The 17129-nt window shown below is 37.5% G+C and overlaps 1 protein-coding gene across 1 annotated transcript in view; it reads right to left on the bottom strand.

Annotated features, from left to right (window-relative positions):
• Positions 1-8318: 8318 nt before the first annotated feature.
• LOC141665727 (histidinol dehydrogenase, chloroplastic-like) overlaps positions 8319-17129 on the bottom strand; it is a 73356-nt gene continuing 64545 nt past the window's right edge. The window contains 3 exon segments of the mRNA XM_074471710.1: positions 8319-9177; positions 10338-10428; positions 12437-12607. Of these exon segments, the coding sequence (XP_074327811.1) occupies positions 8906-9177; positions 10338-10428; positions 12437-12607 (534 nt within the window). The 3' untranslated portion in view covers positions 8319-8905.

The following is a 17129-nucleotide window of genomic DNA, read 5'->3' as shown; positions in this document are numbered from 1 at the left end:
GTGAAACCATACAACGGTGTTCGAGAATTCTCAAGTCTTCTATCCCCGATGTCCATTCTGGGGAAAGCATGATGGTATAAGACGTCGACGGAGCTGCCATTGTCAACTAGCATTTTCTTAACTGTGTTGTTTCCCACACGCGTGGTAATGACAAGGGCATCCTGATGGCCTTCGATGAGACCAGGACGGTAGTCATCGTCGGAATAAGAGATGGCCGGGGAGGGATTCGCTCGAGGGAGTTTAGGTTGTCGAGGGATTGACATTAAAAACCTCTCGAGCATAAAGCTTGAGAGAATTATGAGAGAGGCCCCCGACAGCTATACCGCCAAAGATGACGTCGATGACACGGTCGTCCTCATCTGGATGGTGGCGTCTAGGCGCATTGTCTTGTCACACATAGTGGACAAGTTATCCTCAGTGGATCTTTCCTTCGATGAGGTTGCTGATTTGAAAACATTGTTCTGTTGTATGGCCGGTGTCTTCATGATAATCACAATATTTGGAGCTTGGTCTGCCCGGTTTCATGGGTCTCAAAGGACGGTAATCTGGCTCCGTTTTTAATATCGCTAAAATTGTCGCCTTCTCGGCGTTGAGTTTAGTAAATTCTTTTTCAGGTCGATTACGGGGCTGCCAATCCCTTTCTCTTCTATCCCTCGGGGGGTGATCAACTGCACGCGATGGTGGTGATCGGTGACGCTCTCGACGCCTTTCACGCGCGGGCGATCGTGGACTTTAGCTACGGCACCATTCATATCTTGACGAATGTCGAGGAGATTGGATGCAGCTTACTGCTTCTTGGAGCATCATGCGATGTTCTATAATCTGAAATGCGGCTTGAAGGGTTTTTCGCCTTTTCTCAAAAATTTCTTCTAGGAGTAGCCCGTGTCAAGATTTATCAATGCCCGCTGTCAGGAAGTTGACGGCCATCTGCTCTATCAAATCCGGAATTTCCGCTATCTCCTCTCTGAACCGAGTTAAGAAACTTCGGAGGCTCTCACCGGAACATTGGTGCATTGTCATCAAGGACGCTGTGACTTTGATTTTTTTTTTAATTACTGGAGAATTGAGCTTGGAATTTGCTCTTTAGCGTTGTCCATTAGTCGATGGACCGAGTGGGTAGATTGATGTACCATCGAAGAGTTGTGCGTTGGAGGCAAGTAAAGAAAAACTAACATCGAGCGATCTTTGAGTGGCCAAAGAAGGCCATGCGGCCGTCAAAAGTGTTGAAAAATGCTAACGGGTCAGATGATCCGTCAAAATGATCGAGGGCATGAGTTTTCAACGTCCTGTCGATGCGTGCTTTCTCGAGAACCAACGAACGGGGACTCTCGGTGACAGTTTCAAATCCCGAATGATTACGCATTATGGTACGCATCTGCGCTATTTCCTCTTGCATTTTGGCAAATTCCTCATGGGAGATGGATTATGTGGATTCGGTTCGCTGAGAGATATCGGAAGACGATATTGTGCGCTGTCGACGCTCGCGCGATTGTGAGTATGTTGACTCTGCTGATGGTTCATATTCATATTCGGCGTCCTCATCTTCGTCGTAGAGTTTATCTTCTTGCCCCTGGTTATGAATCGACGCTTGTTGGAACTCTCGGCGGAGACGATGAATTTCACGCTGCCGCTCAAGATTGGCTTGGAGCATTCGAGTCTCACGTTCTAAGAGCTCAAGCTCTTCATCTGAGTAAGGTAGATCTTCCAGGTCCTCCTTGTTTTGAGCTTTTAACCTTTCCATCTTTTCGAGGTGAAGTCGCATGTCATTTGAAAGTACCTTTTTGCCTTTGGATGTCTGGATGCTTAAACGTTGATCTGATTTGAACTTTCTCTTCTTGTCTCGTTGATCTGCATTTGTTAAGTTCCCCGGTTGATCATGGGAAGCTTCCTCCGGTGGGGGAAATAAACATTTCGGCTTCAGCGTCGATTTTTTGGGCGGTTCTTGACCACCGTGGCTCGTGGGGTCGGGGGCGATTTCTGCCGTCAACTCCTTTACCTGAGTTGGTCCGGCTGTTCCCGGATCAATTTCTTCCACGATCATATCTCGGTTGGATATGCAGAGTAAAACTCCTTCTAGCGCCAAATGATATGTCTTAATATTATTAATAACCAAGACTAATCTTTAAGGAGGTGTGTTCTTTACTCAATTAGCCAACCCCCTTAAATGAGGTTGTTCCTTTATATTTATAGGGAGTCCCAAATGGGTTATTTGTTATAAAATGAGCTTCTTGGGCCGTAATATTATCATTATACAATTTATTAAAACTAATTCTTTTTGGACTTCTTCCTCTTAGTGCAAGGTCCAACATGAATAAAAAATTAAATATTAATATATGTTATGACCAGAATTTTTAAAATGCATGCCTGAGACATGTAGGAAGTGATATAATGAAGAGAATAATGAGTCACGATCAATGACAGACATGATAAACATGACGGGAAGATATGCGGGAAGTTATGATGGACATGAAGGTGGTAGCAAACATAAATACTAAGTCAATCAAATCAAGTTCAACAGTATGCTAACTCAATTCTTAAATATAATATTTAAAATTAACTCTTAGTAAGTTAAGATATGAGGGAGTATATCTGTCTCCAACAATACTACTTAAACTTATTTCTTATATAATATTTTACTATTAAAAATACATTAAATCAATTAAAATATAATGTAAAAGATAGAGAAATAGATAGTGGTTCTCATAATATATTATAAAATAATGGTTAGAGAATTCTTAAAAAGATGGTGCTAGTTCTTAAAAATAAAGAGTGAATGGATGATATTAGTAATTTAAGAAATCACTGACATAGTGCTTAGAACATACTTTTTGTCCTCATTCCTTAAATTTCAACTTAATAGTTTGGATAACTAGTTTAATGGACTTAACACTTCTGTAGTAATCAACACTGAGAGTATCTCTAATAAGAGCAACTCGAAGTGTTTTTCTAATCATCCTCCTAAGTCATTTTTTGACAAAAATAGCACAAAACTCAACTCCAATACACTCCATATCATTCCCTACATATTTAGGATCTTTAAAACTTTCCTTATTACTGGGGAGTTAATAGACGCATATATTTGATGTATATTTGATGTATATTTCTCAGCCTATAATTAGGGAATCAGTATCATCATCTAGCAGATTTGTAGGCATTCAATTATATTGTATCCATAATGTGAATAGGCTGGTAACTATTTATACAGATGAATGAATGGGAAGAGGGCAAGGAGCCTATTACATCTTTTATGGTATCAGAGCAAAGTCCTCTAACCTAATTCCTCTCCTTCCACTCTTCTTCTTCTTTTCACCACCAAGATATGACTTCCAAAAACCAACTCCACCCTGCTACAACAGTGTCCAATATAAAGAGTTTTATCCCAATAACCTTGGAAATGGAATCAGGCTAGTATGCTTCCTGGTCTGAGTTATTTAAAATCCATTGCAGAGCCTTCTTGGTCCATGACCACCTCTCCCCCATGCCTGATACTCCCAAACCAGTCACATCTCCCTCTAACAAAGAATCACAGCCACCCAAACCCGATGATGAGTGGGATCGCCTGGACGCCATTGTCCTACAATGGATTTATGGCACGATCTCAAACGACCTCCTTCACACCATACTCAAACCTAATTCAACTGCGTACGCTGCCTGGATTGCTATACAAAACATCTTTCAAGACAACAAAAGTTCACATGCCATTCATCTTCTTCACAAGTTCTCTAATACCCGTTTGGATGGATTTCCCAACATTTCTGCATATTGTCAAGAATTAAAAGTGTTGGCTGACCAACTTGCCAACGTCAATACACCGGTAGATAATGACAGGTTGGTATTGCAACTAATTGCTGGGTTGAACGAGCAATATGAGGGTATAGCCACAATCCTTCAACAACAAGAGCCCCTCCCCTCTTTCTATACCGCCCGTTCGAAATTGGTTCAAGTTGAGAGTCGGAAGGCGGAGCAGGCACTCCACGCCTCTAAAAACGTCGGGACAGCCCTTGCAACAGGTACATCACGACAGCCCCAGTATGATAATCGGCCTGATTTTACTTACGAACGCAGCAGGGGCCGTGGTCGCTTCAGAGGTCGAGGTCGTGGACGTAACTTTGCTGGTCATGGACGATTCTCCTTCTATAACAATCAGGGTCCCTTCTGGCAGCAATCATACCCGCCTTCGCCCTGGCAGCAACCTCGAACAGTTCCTCATGCACAACAGGCTCAGCAGTTCAGTTGGCCCAGTCCACCTTGCCCGTACCCCACCACTTCAGTCCGGTCAAATCAGGCCCGACAAAGCACACAAGGTCTACTTGGCTCCCGACCAAATCAGGCATATCAGGCTGCTTACACTCCAACAGATATCGAGCAAGCTCTCTACACCATGTCTCTACAGCAGCCCGATCCCACTCTCTACATGGACACCGGAGCAACCACCACCATGACAAACGAGCAAGGTGATTTTCATTCCTTCTTTAATAATTGCACTTTACAAAATATTGTCGTTGGTAATGGTGACTCCATACCGGTTCTTGGACAAGGCACAAAATATCTTCCCAAACCCTTCCCACCCTTTGTCCTTAAAAATGTGCTCTACGCCCCTAAATTACTTAAAAATTTAATCTCGGTTCGTAGATTTACAACTGACAACTCTGTGTCCGTTGAATTTGACCCCTTTGGTTTTCTTGTGAAGGATTACAAGACCCGGACCCCTATCCTCCGGTGCAACAGCAGCGGTGATCTTTACCCTCTCGTGCTCGGGTCGGGCTCATCACAACCCTCGGCCTTTGCTGCTATTTCTTCACAACTCTGGCACCAACGTCTTGGACATCCGGGACAATCTCCTTTGCATTCCTTAAAAAATTCTGGTTCAATTGACTTTAATAAATCTATGAATAGTGTTTGCCAATCTTGTGTTCTCGGCAAAAGTATTAGATTACCTTTTTACACTTCTACCTCTTGTACTTCACAACCTTTTGACATCATTCATAGCGATTTATGGACATCTCCCATTGTAAGTTCAGAGGGTCATAGATATTATATTTTGTTTTTGGATGATCTTACCAATTTCTTATGGACTTTTCCCATCTCAAAGAAATCTCAAGTTTTCTCAGTTTTCTCCAACTTTGCACAACACATAAAAACACAATTTGAACGAACAATTAAAACCTTCCAATGTGATAACGGAAAAGAGTACGTCAATGCATCTTTCCAAAATTTTTTTACTGAAAATGGAATGGTATTCCGCCTTTCTTGTCCTCACACATCTTCCCAAAACGGGAAAGCGGAGCGAAAAATCCGCACCATTAATAACATGGTGCGCACTCTTCTAGCCCATGCCTCTCTACCTAACATTTTTTGGCACCATGCCCTTGACACTGCCATTTACCTCCTAAATATTCTTCCAATCAAATCCAATAAACAAAACACTCCTACCGAGCTCTTGTATAACAGCACACCCTCCTTTGATCACTTACGTGTTTTTGGGTGTCTATGCTACCCACTCACCCCATCCACTAAAATTCATAAACTAGAACATCGCTCCCATCCTTGTGTATTTTTGGGTTACCCATCGAATCATCGAGGATACAAATGTTTCAATCTTCAAACCAAACAAATTATTATCTCTAGACATGTAGCGTTTGATGAGACAACATTCCCATTCTCTCATACGCTCACACCCACACCTTCCTATGATTTTCTCACCCACACCCTATCTCCTCACTACTGGCAGCATATTTCATCTTCGGTACCTACCCAGCCAGCAAACCAAGAACCCCAACCCTCACCACCCAGCCCTACACACTCAACTACAATCGACCAAACATCCCCTACATTACCTACTAGACCAAATAGACAGCTCGCTCCGTCACTAATTTCTTACAACCGCCGCCCCAGAGCTCCACCCGCCCAACCACCTACTTCACAGACCTGTTCCAATGACACAATCAGCAACCCTGCTTCTGGTACTTTAGCAACAATCGACCCACATATCACAACAGCCTCTGTTCCAAACCAAACTACACATACAAACCCACCGCCACCACCCTCTCGCACCATGCATACTCGATCCATGAGTGGAATTACCAAACAAAGAAACAACCTAAACCTCAACACATCTGCAAACACCATTTCCATCATTCCCGTTCCCAAAACCCCGATCCAGGCCCTGTCCACACCGGAATGGTACACCGCCATGACAAATGAGTATAATGCACTTATTAAAAACGGAACTTGGGTGTTAGTACCACGTACACCAAATATGAAAGTCATACCTAGCATGTGGCTCTTTAAACATAAGTTTAAATCGGATGGTAGTCTGGAACGATATAAAGCCCGTCTGGTTTGTGATGGTCGATCACAACAAGTTGGCGTGGACTGCGGGGAAACTTTTAGTCCAGTGGTTAAACCAGCCACAATTCGGACAGTTTTATCTATTGCTTTGTCTAAGTCATGGCCCGTACACCAACTGGATGTCACTAATGCGTTCCTCCATGGAAATATATATGAGACAGTTTACATGCATCAACCCATGGGTTTCCGTAACAAAAACTTTCCTGACTATGTTTGCCTACTTATAAAGGCTCTTTATGGCCTTAAACAGGCACCTCGGGCCTGGTACAAACGTTTCACCGACTTTGTCTTAACTTTGGGTTTCCATCACAGCAAGTGTGATGCTTCTTTATTTATTCTTCATCAAGGTCGGCACACGGCTTATCTGCTACTGTATGTCGATGACATTCATTCATCTGCTACTGTAGGCTCCTTGCCCTCTTCCCATTCATTCATCTGTATAAATAGTTACCAGCCTATTCACATTATGGATACAATATAATTGAATGCCTACAAATCTGCTAGATGATGATACTGATTCCCTAATTATAGGCTGAGAAATATACATCAAATATACATCAAATATATGCGTCTATTAGGAGTATCTAATATTTGTTAAACTGATTTTATATTATTATTATCATTTTCCCTCCAAACTGATTTCTAATATACCTTGTTTATTTTAATGACTGTACTGTGGGATTGTTTTTGGACTTGTTAATAGTGAAAACAGATTCTGCATTATGCAATTCAGGTATATTGATTAATACTTATTTATCAGCTTGCAATTAAGCAGTTTCACTAGGACTGGTTATCGATAAATCAGAAGTACCGTTCTGCAGAATAAGTTGTGGAATCGACGACCCAGGCAATTGCACAACACCAGGACTTGAAGTGAAGCATCAAGCATGAGTATAAATGAGACAATTGAACACAACTCTGGAGAGAATGGATCTGAAAATGCAGAATAAGTTGGTCAGAATAGAAAATAGAATAAAGAAAGAAACGCATTAACTTTTGAGGATGTTGTCGGAGCAGACCAAATAAAATGACTTAGAATTTCATTTAATATTTGTTTTTACGGGGAGCCTCTTAGCAACACTTGGAGTTGCTCTAAGCTCTTAAATGAGCTCCTAAATTAAATTTTGAGCCCGATGCAATAAAAAAAGAACTCCAACAAACTCCTTAAACTTCTTCAAATATTTAGCAAGGTCAATATCCTTAAGAGTTTCTCTCATCTCTTTACTCTATTTTTTATTAATATATAGCTACATTTCAACTTTCTACCATTATTGCATTTTTAAAAAAAAAATATGTAAGTACATTTAATAATAAAAAATAACTTAAGTGACATAGCTACAGATATTGTTGAAGATGAAAAGTAATTTTGTATCTTAAATTTCTTAAGAGCCAATTAAATATATTAATGTTAGCAAAAAAATTAAGAGTTGTTGAAGTGTGATCAAATGAGTGTTATGCTCTGCTTCATAATCTGATGATCAAATCATTGTTCTGCCCTGAACGCACATTTCTTAAAAAAAATCATTTAGAAGTTGCAGCTTGTTGAGATTATAGTAATGTATTAATTTTATTAGACTGAGCAATTTTATAGAGAACAAAATTAATTTTTAAATTAAATTTTATTAACTCAGCTTGTAACCTTTTTATTCTTTTTATTTTTTTCCGGTTTTTGAACAAAAACCAAGCCGATAAAAACCCATCCGGGATTTTTGAAACCGAAACCGAACTGATAATTTGGTTGCAGTTTTTGATTTTTAAAACTGAAGGACTATGGTTCCGGTTCCGGTTCCGGTTCCGGTTCCGGTTTTATTTAATAAGCCGAGCCGAACCGGCCCATACTCTTCCCTACTTAGTGATATATACACCTTTCATCTCAAATTGACTAACATTTAATTGAAATTTTAAATTTTATATCATAGAGAATAATTAAAAAAAAATAACATCATTGAAAAGAACATCTACAATACTTTGAAACATAATTTTCAATTTTTTAAAATAATAAAATTACAATTTCTAACTCTTGGTCAAAATTGACAAAGTACTAAGGAAGGGGGAAACATGCACAGAAATTCTAATGCACAGAAAAGTCTACTGCACAGAAAATCAGATGCCTCCATAATCACCAAGACACTGAAGAATTTGTTATTGTACTCATCGTTGTCTCTTATAAGTTAACCATAAAATATGAAGGCGTTTACATGCAGCAGATGTGTTGAGATTACATGACCAGGGGCGGATAACATGACATCAGTCGATAATTTTGGTGGTTGTTTGTGCTGGTTCTCACTTTCTAAAAAATAACGAATGATAAAAACTAACGAATGATAGTAAGTTTGTCCTGCCGGGAAAATAATACTCCCTCCGTCTCACTTTCTAAAAGCCTGCTCCTACCACTATTCTATTCTCACACAGTGACAATGTTTCTTCATAATTACCAAATAAGCTAAGCACTAGCCCACTCTTCCGTTAGACTGTCACTTACTGGACCCTGAATATACTTGTATCATTAACAGGATAGATAATATATGACTATTGACGGATGGTTGAGTGGATTTTATCTTCTCGAAGAAAGCTGTGGCACTTCAATGTCCTGTATTCTAAGTGTTACAGCTCTTTTGTGAGCTTCTAGCCCCTCGACTTGAGCCATGACTGCCACATGATAAGGCCCAAGCTTCCTCAGGCCTTCCTCTGTTAATGACTGGACAGTTATGTACTTGAGAAAGGAGTCGAGAGACACACCACCATACATTCTTGCATAACCAGAAGTTGGAAGAACATGGTTTGTTCCACTGGCATAGTCTCCAACACTCTCAGGCGTCCACTGCCCTAAAAATACTCAAAAGTCAAAACAAACTGAGGGCCAAAAATTTATCATGTAAATTTTTAGTTTAAGGTTCGAAGAACTTCACATCATACTTGGGGGCTTAGATTAATCATAAAAAGCAACCAAAACGACAATAACACTCATTTCCCAGGAGATGAACAACTAATAATCTTAAGAAGAGCTGCCTGTAGTCCTTCAAATTGCCTGAAATATATGTTCCCAACCTCCATTTTGTGATAGAATGCTTGCCTTATATCATTAAACATGTAAATACCTTATCTTATGATATTTACATGAGATTACACACTCTTTTAAGCAAAAATATTTGATAAGATATCAATGTCGTTGAATTGATATACAAACAGAAAAAAATATGGGCTCTTATGTTTCTTTACTTCATGACTAGAGATAAACATTGAATTATATACTTCAAGATGATTGGCATTACTTACCGTATAAGATAATAATATTCAAATTTCCTGTGTTTGGTTCAACGGAGGGGAGGGAAGGAGAGGAATTTTAATAGAGGGGAGGGGAGGGGAGGGAAAGGATATAATATTAATTCTATTTGGTTGAAGGAGGGGAGGGGAATTAACTCATTTTTATGTTTGGTACAGGAGGGGAAGGGAGGGGTTTATAATTAAAATTACATATAAGTCCTTTAGGATATATGTAAGTGTTAAGAAGGTGTAAGGTCATTTTTGTCAATAAAATTTCTCTCCTCCAAAAAACCCCAAATTGGGAGGAAACAAAATAAGACCCATAAGGGATTTTAGGCCCCTTCATTTCCCTCCCCTCCCCTCTAAAAATATGAACCAAACACATTTTTTATTGTAGGAACCCTCCCCTCCCCTCCCCTCTATTTTCTTCCAACCAAACAGGGGCTAAAAGGAACTACTCTTTCATAACTTAACATAGAAAGAAGGTCCTATATATGCAGCAAGCAAGCAAGCAGCAGCCTCATTCTTGTATTTTGTAAGGAGGCTGTTTTCAGGGTTCCAATAGGTGATCTAGGATTGTAACTTGTAAGTAGACACTTTGACCATCAGGTCAAGCACGGCCTTCGATATAAGCCCTATTCTATAACTTAATTAGAAACTGAATATTTTTTCAAGACACTACATATACACTGTAAACGTCAGTGCATAAATTTAGACTCTACCAGCATTCTCAATAAAACTCTCCCACTTCTCTGCATCTCTCACATTGATAATAAGATGCTCGGGTGCATAGATGTTCGAAAAAGTAATTGCCTGAAAATTGAAAACTAAATTATTAGATAATTTGAAATGAAGTTGACTGATCCTCAGAGGAGCAAGTTTGCAGAAAGGAGACAAACAGATAATATCCAGGGAGAATGGATGTGTTACACTGGCCAACTTTCTGAGCACGCAAAAAAAGGTATATTAACATATAAAATAAGACAATATAAATGAACCCCTTAAAATATAATAACATATACGATGCTTTAAACTTAATAGTCTTATCTCTATTCTCACAATCCAACTTCGGTTATAAAACAGAAAAATTATCAACAAAGCTGTTCGACTGTAAAGAACTCCATCCTTCAAATCTTTTTGAGAGGTTTGCAAGGTTTAAGGTCCTTTTTTCTACTAGGATCAGTAAAAAAATGTTCAAAAGGGAGATGAAGACGCTTAACTGGAAAAGTACTTTACAAAACCATGTTTAATTTAATTTTTCTTGTTACTGCAAAATGTTTCTTCTTTGCCGTTGCTTTTAAGTAAATTATGTTCTGTTCCCTTGTCCCATTTTTCGGAAATTATGGGTCTGACACTAGGTTATGAGTTGTGTCTGGCACTCCATTACCAGTCCTGAGAAACACGGAGGGATAACCAGAGGGCCATTATTAAACTTTACAACAAAAGATAGTCTTTTGAAAATACCAATTTACATGAAAAGAGAGGGAACAATTTCTGTTTTCACTCCTTTTTTTATAAAGTTGGGATTATAAATTCAAGCACTACCCCTTAAACATAAAATTTCTTCTTCTTTTTTGTTTTTCATATTACATTAGTTTTTCTTTTTCAAATGCACGCTATTAACAATTTGCTTGACCACAATTTGCTTGACCACGCTACACTTCTTCCGACCTTTTTTTTTGAGTTTGGCCATTTATTAGGAAAACTCAAAGAATACAACAGTGTGATAGAAGTCTTTCACCTAGACGTTATATGCAAGTGTACAAGGGTCCTGAATTTTCCCTCATTATTTACGCTTATATATACAAATATAATAATTTCCGGTATATTTATCTAGTCTCAAGCTCCATATTCACTTGCATTAAGAGGTAAAGAAATCTTCAAATACTTATCTGACAGTCTGTAAACCCTGGTCATAAAAAATTTAGGCAGTAGCAATCACTAAGATTTGATGGCCAATAAATTAGACTAAAAACATGGGCTGCTGGGGATTAGATGGAAGTTAGACAGACAGGCAGATCTTACAGAGACAGAGAGTTCCACACAAAGAGATGAAATGTTCTGTTATTTTGGCTTACAAATTGAAGAACATTGATTTGTGCTTTTTCAGTCTTTTAAGCCTATTATCTAGCCCCTTTCTACATCCAAACACCATCAAGTAGAATTGTGTGAGTCTGAAACATGACAAATTACAAAATCATCTCCTCTCTTGGCATGGAGCGATAGATGTTCTAACAAGTACATATTACAGAAGTAACACAGGCAAACTTGCTAAACATCAGATAAAATTATCATACGTCAGAAGAACAAGATTATTGATGAACTTAGTAAATCTCTGAATCTAATATACTGGCCATTGTAAAACATAAGTTTCTAAAAGCCGTAGAAAAAAACCCTTAAGTTAAAGTGTTTTCACTATTTAAAATAAGCAAAGTAATTAGTAATTTAAGTGTTTACTTGACCTATGAGTGTATCTACTTTTAACTACTTAAATAAATATGTCTCAAACTTGAGCACTTCTCCATTCAGCAAATGCAGTTCAAAATTGACCATCTACTAAGATTGTCCAAATCTAAATACCAATATATGTACATATATATAGACATGAATTCATTCTAAAGTGATGTATAGATATTTTATGCTGGTTTTAGACAAAAGAATAAATATAGACTACCAATAGAGTTACTTTATAGATCACATGAACCACATCATATTGAAGTTTACATTTCACAATTGCGCTCTACATGAGTATCAAAGGATAGCCGTATTTAGACTATTTGTAAAAAATAGCTCAACACCTAGCGAAGTATGAAGAGCTAACCTGAACCATATCTCGAGCAAACACAATGAAGTTGTGGCTCAGTGCTTTTGAAGCAAATTGTCCCCTTGGAAGATTTTTGCACTGCTTGTCTATTTCCACTTCAACAGCACTAATATCCATACCATCCCCAGCAATCACTAGAACAACCTGGCTATCAGGACCATGCTCGGCCTAAAATTTGAACATACCTCAGAGATCTGGTGGAAAAAACAATCTTGACATGTATAATAAATTGGCAACAAGCTTTGTTCTTAGTTGCATAATGAGAGGGATATCAAAAAAAGTTAATTCTATGCTTACAGAGAAAAAATATATGCCCCCCTCCAACCCCTTCACATGCAGATTATAATGAATTGATTGAAAAAAATGTTTTCTCTTTCCAATACTGCAATGCCTAGGGGCTATTAACTCAAGAGTAAAAGAATAAATGAATATCAAATGAGTGGTGTATGTATTTAAGGGCACATCTATCTAAAATCAACCTTAACATTTATAGTTACGTTACAGTTAATAAAGCACATTTTGTTTAAAGAGATTTTCACAGGAGAAGACGGTGACCGGAAAAATTATTATTCAAATCATGCTAAATGTGCTCCAAAAAGAAGTTTTAAGCATGATTCTTTTAGAAACTGAAGTATAATAGAATATAAAGTGCTTTCAAAGGTAATGACTGTTCTTGTGAAGCCGGATTACATGCATTATACTGTGTTTGACAGAAAACTTAATCGATTCAGACACAAGTCATTATTGAACAACTCAGTAGTATAACAAGTGGTTGTTAGCCTAAATGATATTAAAAGGCTTTGTTACATTTTATCTTCAGATCCTACATAATCAACAGAAGAGAGCCAAATGTGCAATTTTAACTTCTAGACAACGCTAAGCTTTAACGTAATTGACCATTCAAATCTTCAAATTGATCATTTTGCCTTAAATTTGATTTAAGCCATCTGCTCAGGAAGAACTTGTGCTCAAGCTTTAGCTAACTAGATCCCAACATATCAGTACTATCTACCACCTATTCATCCTAAGCTAATGACTTTCACTGCTAGCCATCTCTCTAGGCTCAATAATTCTGTAAATTTTATAAATTGCCCACACATCACAATGACAATTTTTACTCTCGAGAGAATTTCAGTCTTGATTTGTACCTGGATAAAGAGGAAAGAAACCAGCTGGCTTGTGAGAACACAGAATTTATATGTAAAATTGTAACTGGTGGAGCTGATCTTGAATAATAATGCCCAAACTAGCTGAACAAATGCACAAATTAGCAATATTAGGAAACATTGATCCTCACCGGCACATTCTAACAAAAAACAGAGAGAGCTGGGGAATAAAAAAACAAGAAACTGGATTTCGAAATTTCAGGTGCTGTGAGAGGATTACACATCTGGACACTATATGAAGTGATACCTAAAGTGAATCGATTAAAAGAGACAACCCCTGAACAATTTTCCGAATGGTAAATAGGTTTTAAAAAGTTTAACATCACGAAAAATAAATGGCGTATTTATGCAAACACATACACATAAGGCGCTTATGTATGAAACGCCTCTGTGTATTGCGTTATATGGGGCTGAATATGAACGCATGTTAATTTTGCATGTGAGGGCAATACATTTCAAATATGCGCTCTCATTGCTCTCTTCATGCTCAAAAGAGACCCGGGCAATGATTTAAATCTATTAACACTTCGAGATGAAGACCTTGAAGGTAAGATAGAAATTATTTTAGCTAATTAAATGTTGAACAACGCTGGTTTCTGTCGACAGGTTAGGGAAACTTAATATCAAAGTCCAGGATGTGTGTAGCAATTTAATGCATATAAAAAAGAGTCAAGGTCAAAGAACCTTCAACAAGATGATGAAAAAGAAAGGGATTGGTTCAGATTCCTCTATATAGGGGGTGTCGCCTATCATTCTTGACGTGTGTGAAGAGATATCTATAGACTCATATCAGAGAGTTGATGGATCAAGTTCCTATTCAAGTTTGACGTGTGTGAAGAGATAGGCTGCGCGATTACTAACATATCCCAACAAGATCTAAAGAAATAAAAAGACGCTAGATGCTAGATGAATGGAGGATTAGAGCGATGGTCTGTCACAAATGGGCCAGGAATCATGATATATTTATTGGGCCTTAAAATATTATTGGGTCATGTTATGCAAAACCATTAACTAGCAAACACAGAGATGTTACTGAAACTATTATATATAGCATTGTTGTTTTTGTCTTTGGAATTATCAAATGAAATGAATTGAATATTTTGTTTAGCTTTTATCTTTTTATGTTTTTGCAATTTACTTTATGTTCTTGTTTACTTTTCATTATTTAGCTTTTAACGAAAAACCCAAAAATAGTCCAAGATCATGACAAATGGTATCAGAGCGGACGATTTCTCGGACGTAATGAGCAATCTATCAGTTGTCTTGCCTATCTTTCCATATCATTCTGATCAAATATAAACCCTAATTTCTATCCTCCGTACACACCACCTCCAACACCTCTATATGATTACCATTCACTTCAGCCACCACTGTCTCCTCCTCATATTTATTACCATATTCAACCACCCCCAGAACTACCGTATTACTTCTATACTTCCCCCGAAACACCTTATGTTTTCCCATCTCCAATATTGATTTCTGATACTGTCAAGGGTTTTCTGCATCAATTAGATAGTAAGGTCACTCAGTTAGATGCAAAACTCTTTGAAATCAGCAAGTTGATTGAGGAGAAGAAAAGAGCGGCACATTTACCAGATCCGGTTCAGGTGAATAATTTCGAAGGAAGTCCTAAAGTTTTTGAAGGTAGTTCTCCATATCAAAATATCGAAGTTGAAGCAAATAAGCAGTGGGAGGATACACACGGTGAAATCATTCATGTACTTGAGAGAATGGAAAAGCGTCTTGTTGATTTGTCAAATCCAGTTGAAGAAATGTCCGCAAATGAGGTAAGTTGGTCTGCTAATACGCATACTCTTGTCTCAAATTTTGATAGTCTGGACGATTTGTGTAGAGTTGACAAAATAGTTGATGATGATAGTGATGATTTGAAACAGTTAAAAGTGTCACAACCTGCACAATATATCCCTGATATGTTTGATGAAATTCCTGAGAAGGTATATGTTGTCCAAATCCCAGCAACCCCTTTATATTCCCCTACCTCTGTTGTATTTCATGTCGAGCCAACTGAGAGAGCTCTAACACGGATATTGTGTAGTGAACTCAGCAAGAATGATACGGAAATGGGTTATAACCTTCATGAGAATGAGTATGGTAAATTTTATGAAAAATTCTATGTTAATTATGAAAGGCATATGTCATAGCCTATTTGTTTATTCGAGGATTTAACTCAACTCAAATAAGAATGTAACAAGTAAATAGTGGATCTACCGTCAAAGAGATCTCACAAAGTAACATCTGTCAAAGGATTCAGAAACAAGGTTCATCTACAGTCTTGAGGAATTAATTCACTGGAAGAAATTCAAGAAATTGATCAAGCCTCAGTGATATAAATCAAGATTGTGGATTTAATCAAGTGTCAGAGATCTTGTCAGGGTATCAGATAATTACAGGGATTTAATCTGAAAAAAATCAAGTTATTAAAGTCAAGATATGAAGAAACGTCACAGAAGTTAGTCACTCATGAACCAGACAGTACATCGAGTGTCAACATTGAAGTGGTGGAATTGATTCATAATTTTCAGAAGAATAGTTGCAGTTCAAGCGTAGTATTAATTCTCTATTAATTAATTAAGTCATATAATTTAATTAAGAAAATAAATTATATCTGCAAAGATTAATTTATTGATTAATTGAATTAATTGATTAATTAATTTCGAATTAATATTATTGATTTTCAGAAGTGTATTTGAATTAAAATCAGTTTTAATTCAATAAGATAATTAAACTTGAACTAGCATGACAATCCAGATTGTCATACCAATTGTCATGCCAGGTCATTTCTAATTTTCTCACCGAAAGTTCTACTAGCTGTGGGATTGTCTTGCTAGTTCAGGAGATTGTCATACCGAAAGTTCTACTAGCTATGGAATTGTCTTGCTAGCTCAAGTGATTGTCTCACTGATTGTCATGCTAGTTCAAAATATTGTCTCACCGAAAGTCATGCCAATTCTCAGATAGTCATGCTAGTTCAATTGATTCTGTTAATAGAATTATTAAAAGACAAGCAGCAGAAGACATTCAAAACATTCAACCAACCAAGAATATAGCAGCCGCAGAAGAAATATTTTATCTCTCAACTGCACTTCAAAATTATCAATTTCTAGTTTTAAAGTTAAATCCAAACCACTAGAAATCATTCTCTTGTTCTTGTGTAACTATCTAGCGGATCAAAATCCCGAGAACTTAATCTCAAATTGCTTCTAGCATTTGATCTTTTTATTGTAATTATAGAAAAAGTTCATGTCGAATTTATTCTAGATTTGTGATAATCTATTTGAGATTAATCCCTTGTAATCGATACCGTTGTTGTAACACCTTTCAAGTTTAATAATAGTTTTATATAACTTGAATTTTATTTCACTTTTTTATTCCGCATTAAATTCGATTAAACGGTATACTTTGTATTCAACCCCCCTTCTACAAACATATTGGGACTTAACAATTGGTATCAGAGCCTTCTGATTAACGAACAAATCAAGATCCTAGACTTTTGTGATTCTTCA

This window comes from Apium graveolens, chromosome 6, assembly GCF_009905375.1.
Source record: "Apium graveolens cultivar Ventura chromosome 6, ASM990537v1, whole genome shotgun sequence".
NCBI classification, from domain to species: Eukaryota; Viridiplantae; Streptophyta; class Magnoliopsida; order Apiales; family Apiaceae; genus Apium; species Apium graveolens.
This window is presented reverse-complemented; position numbering and strand designations above follow the sequence as displayed.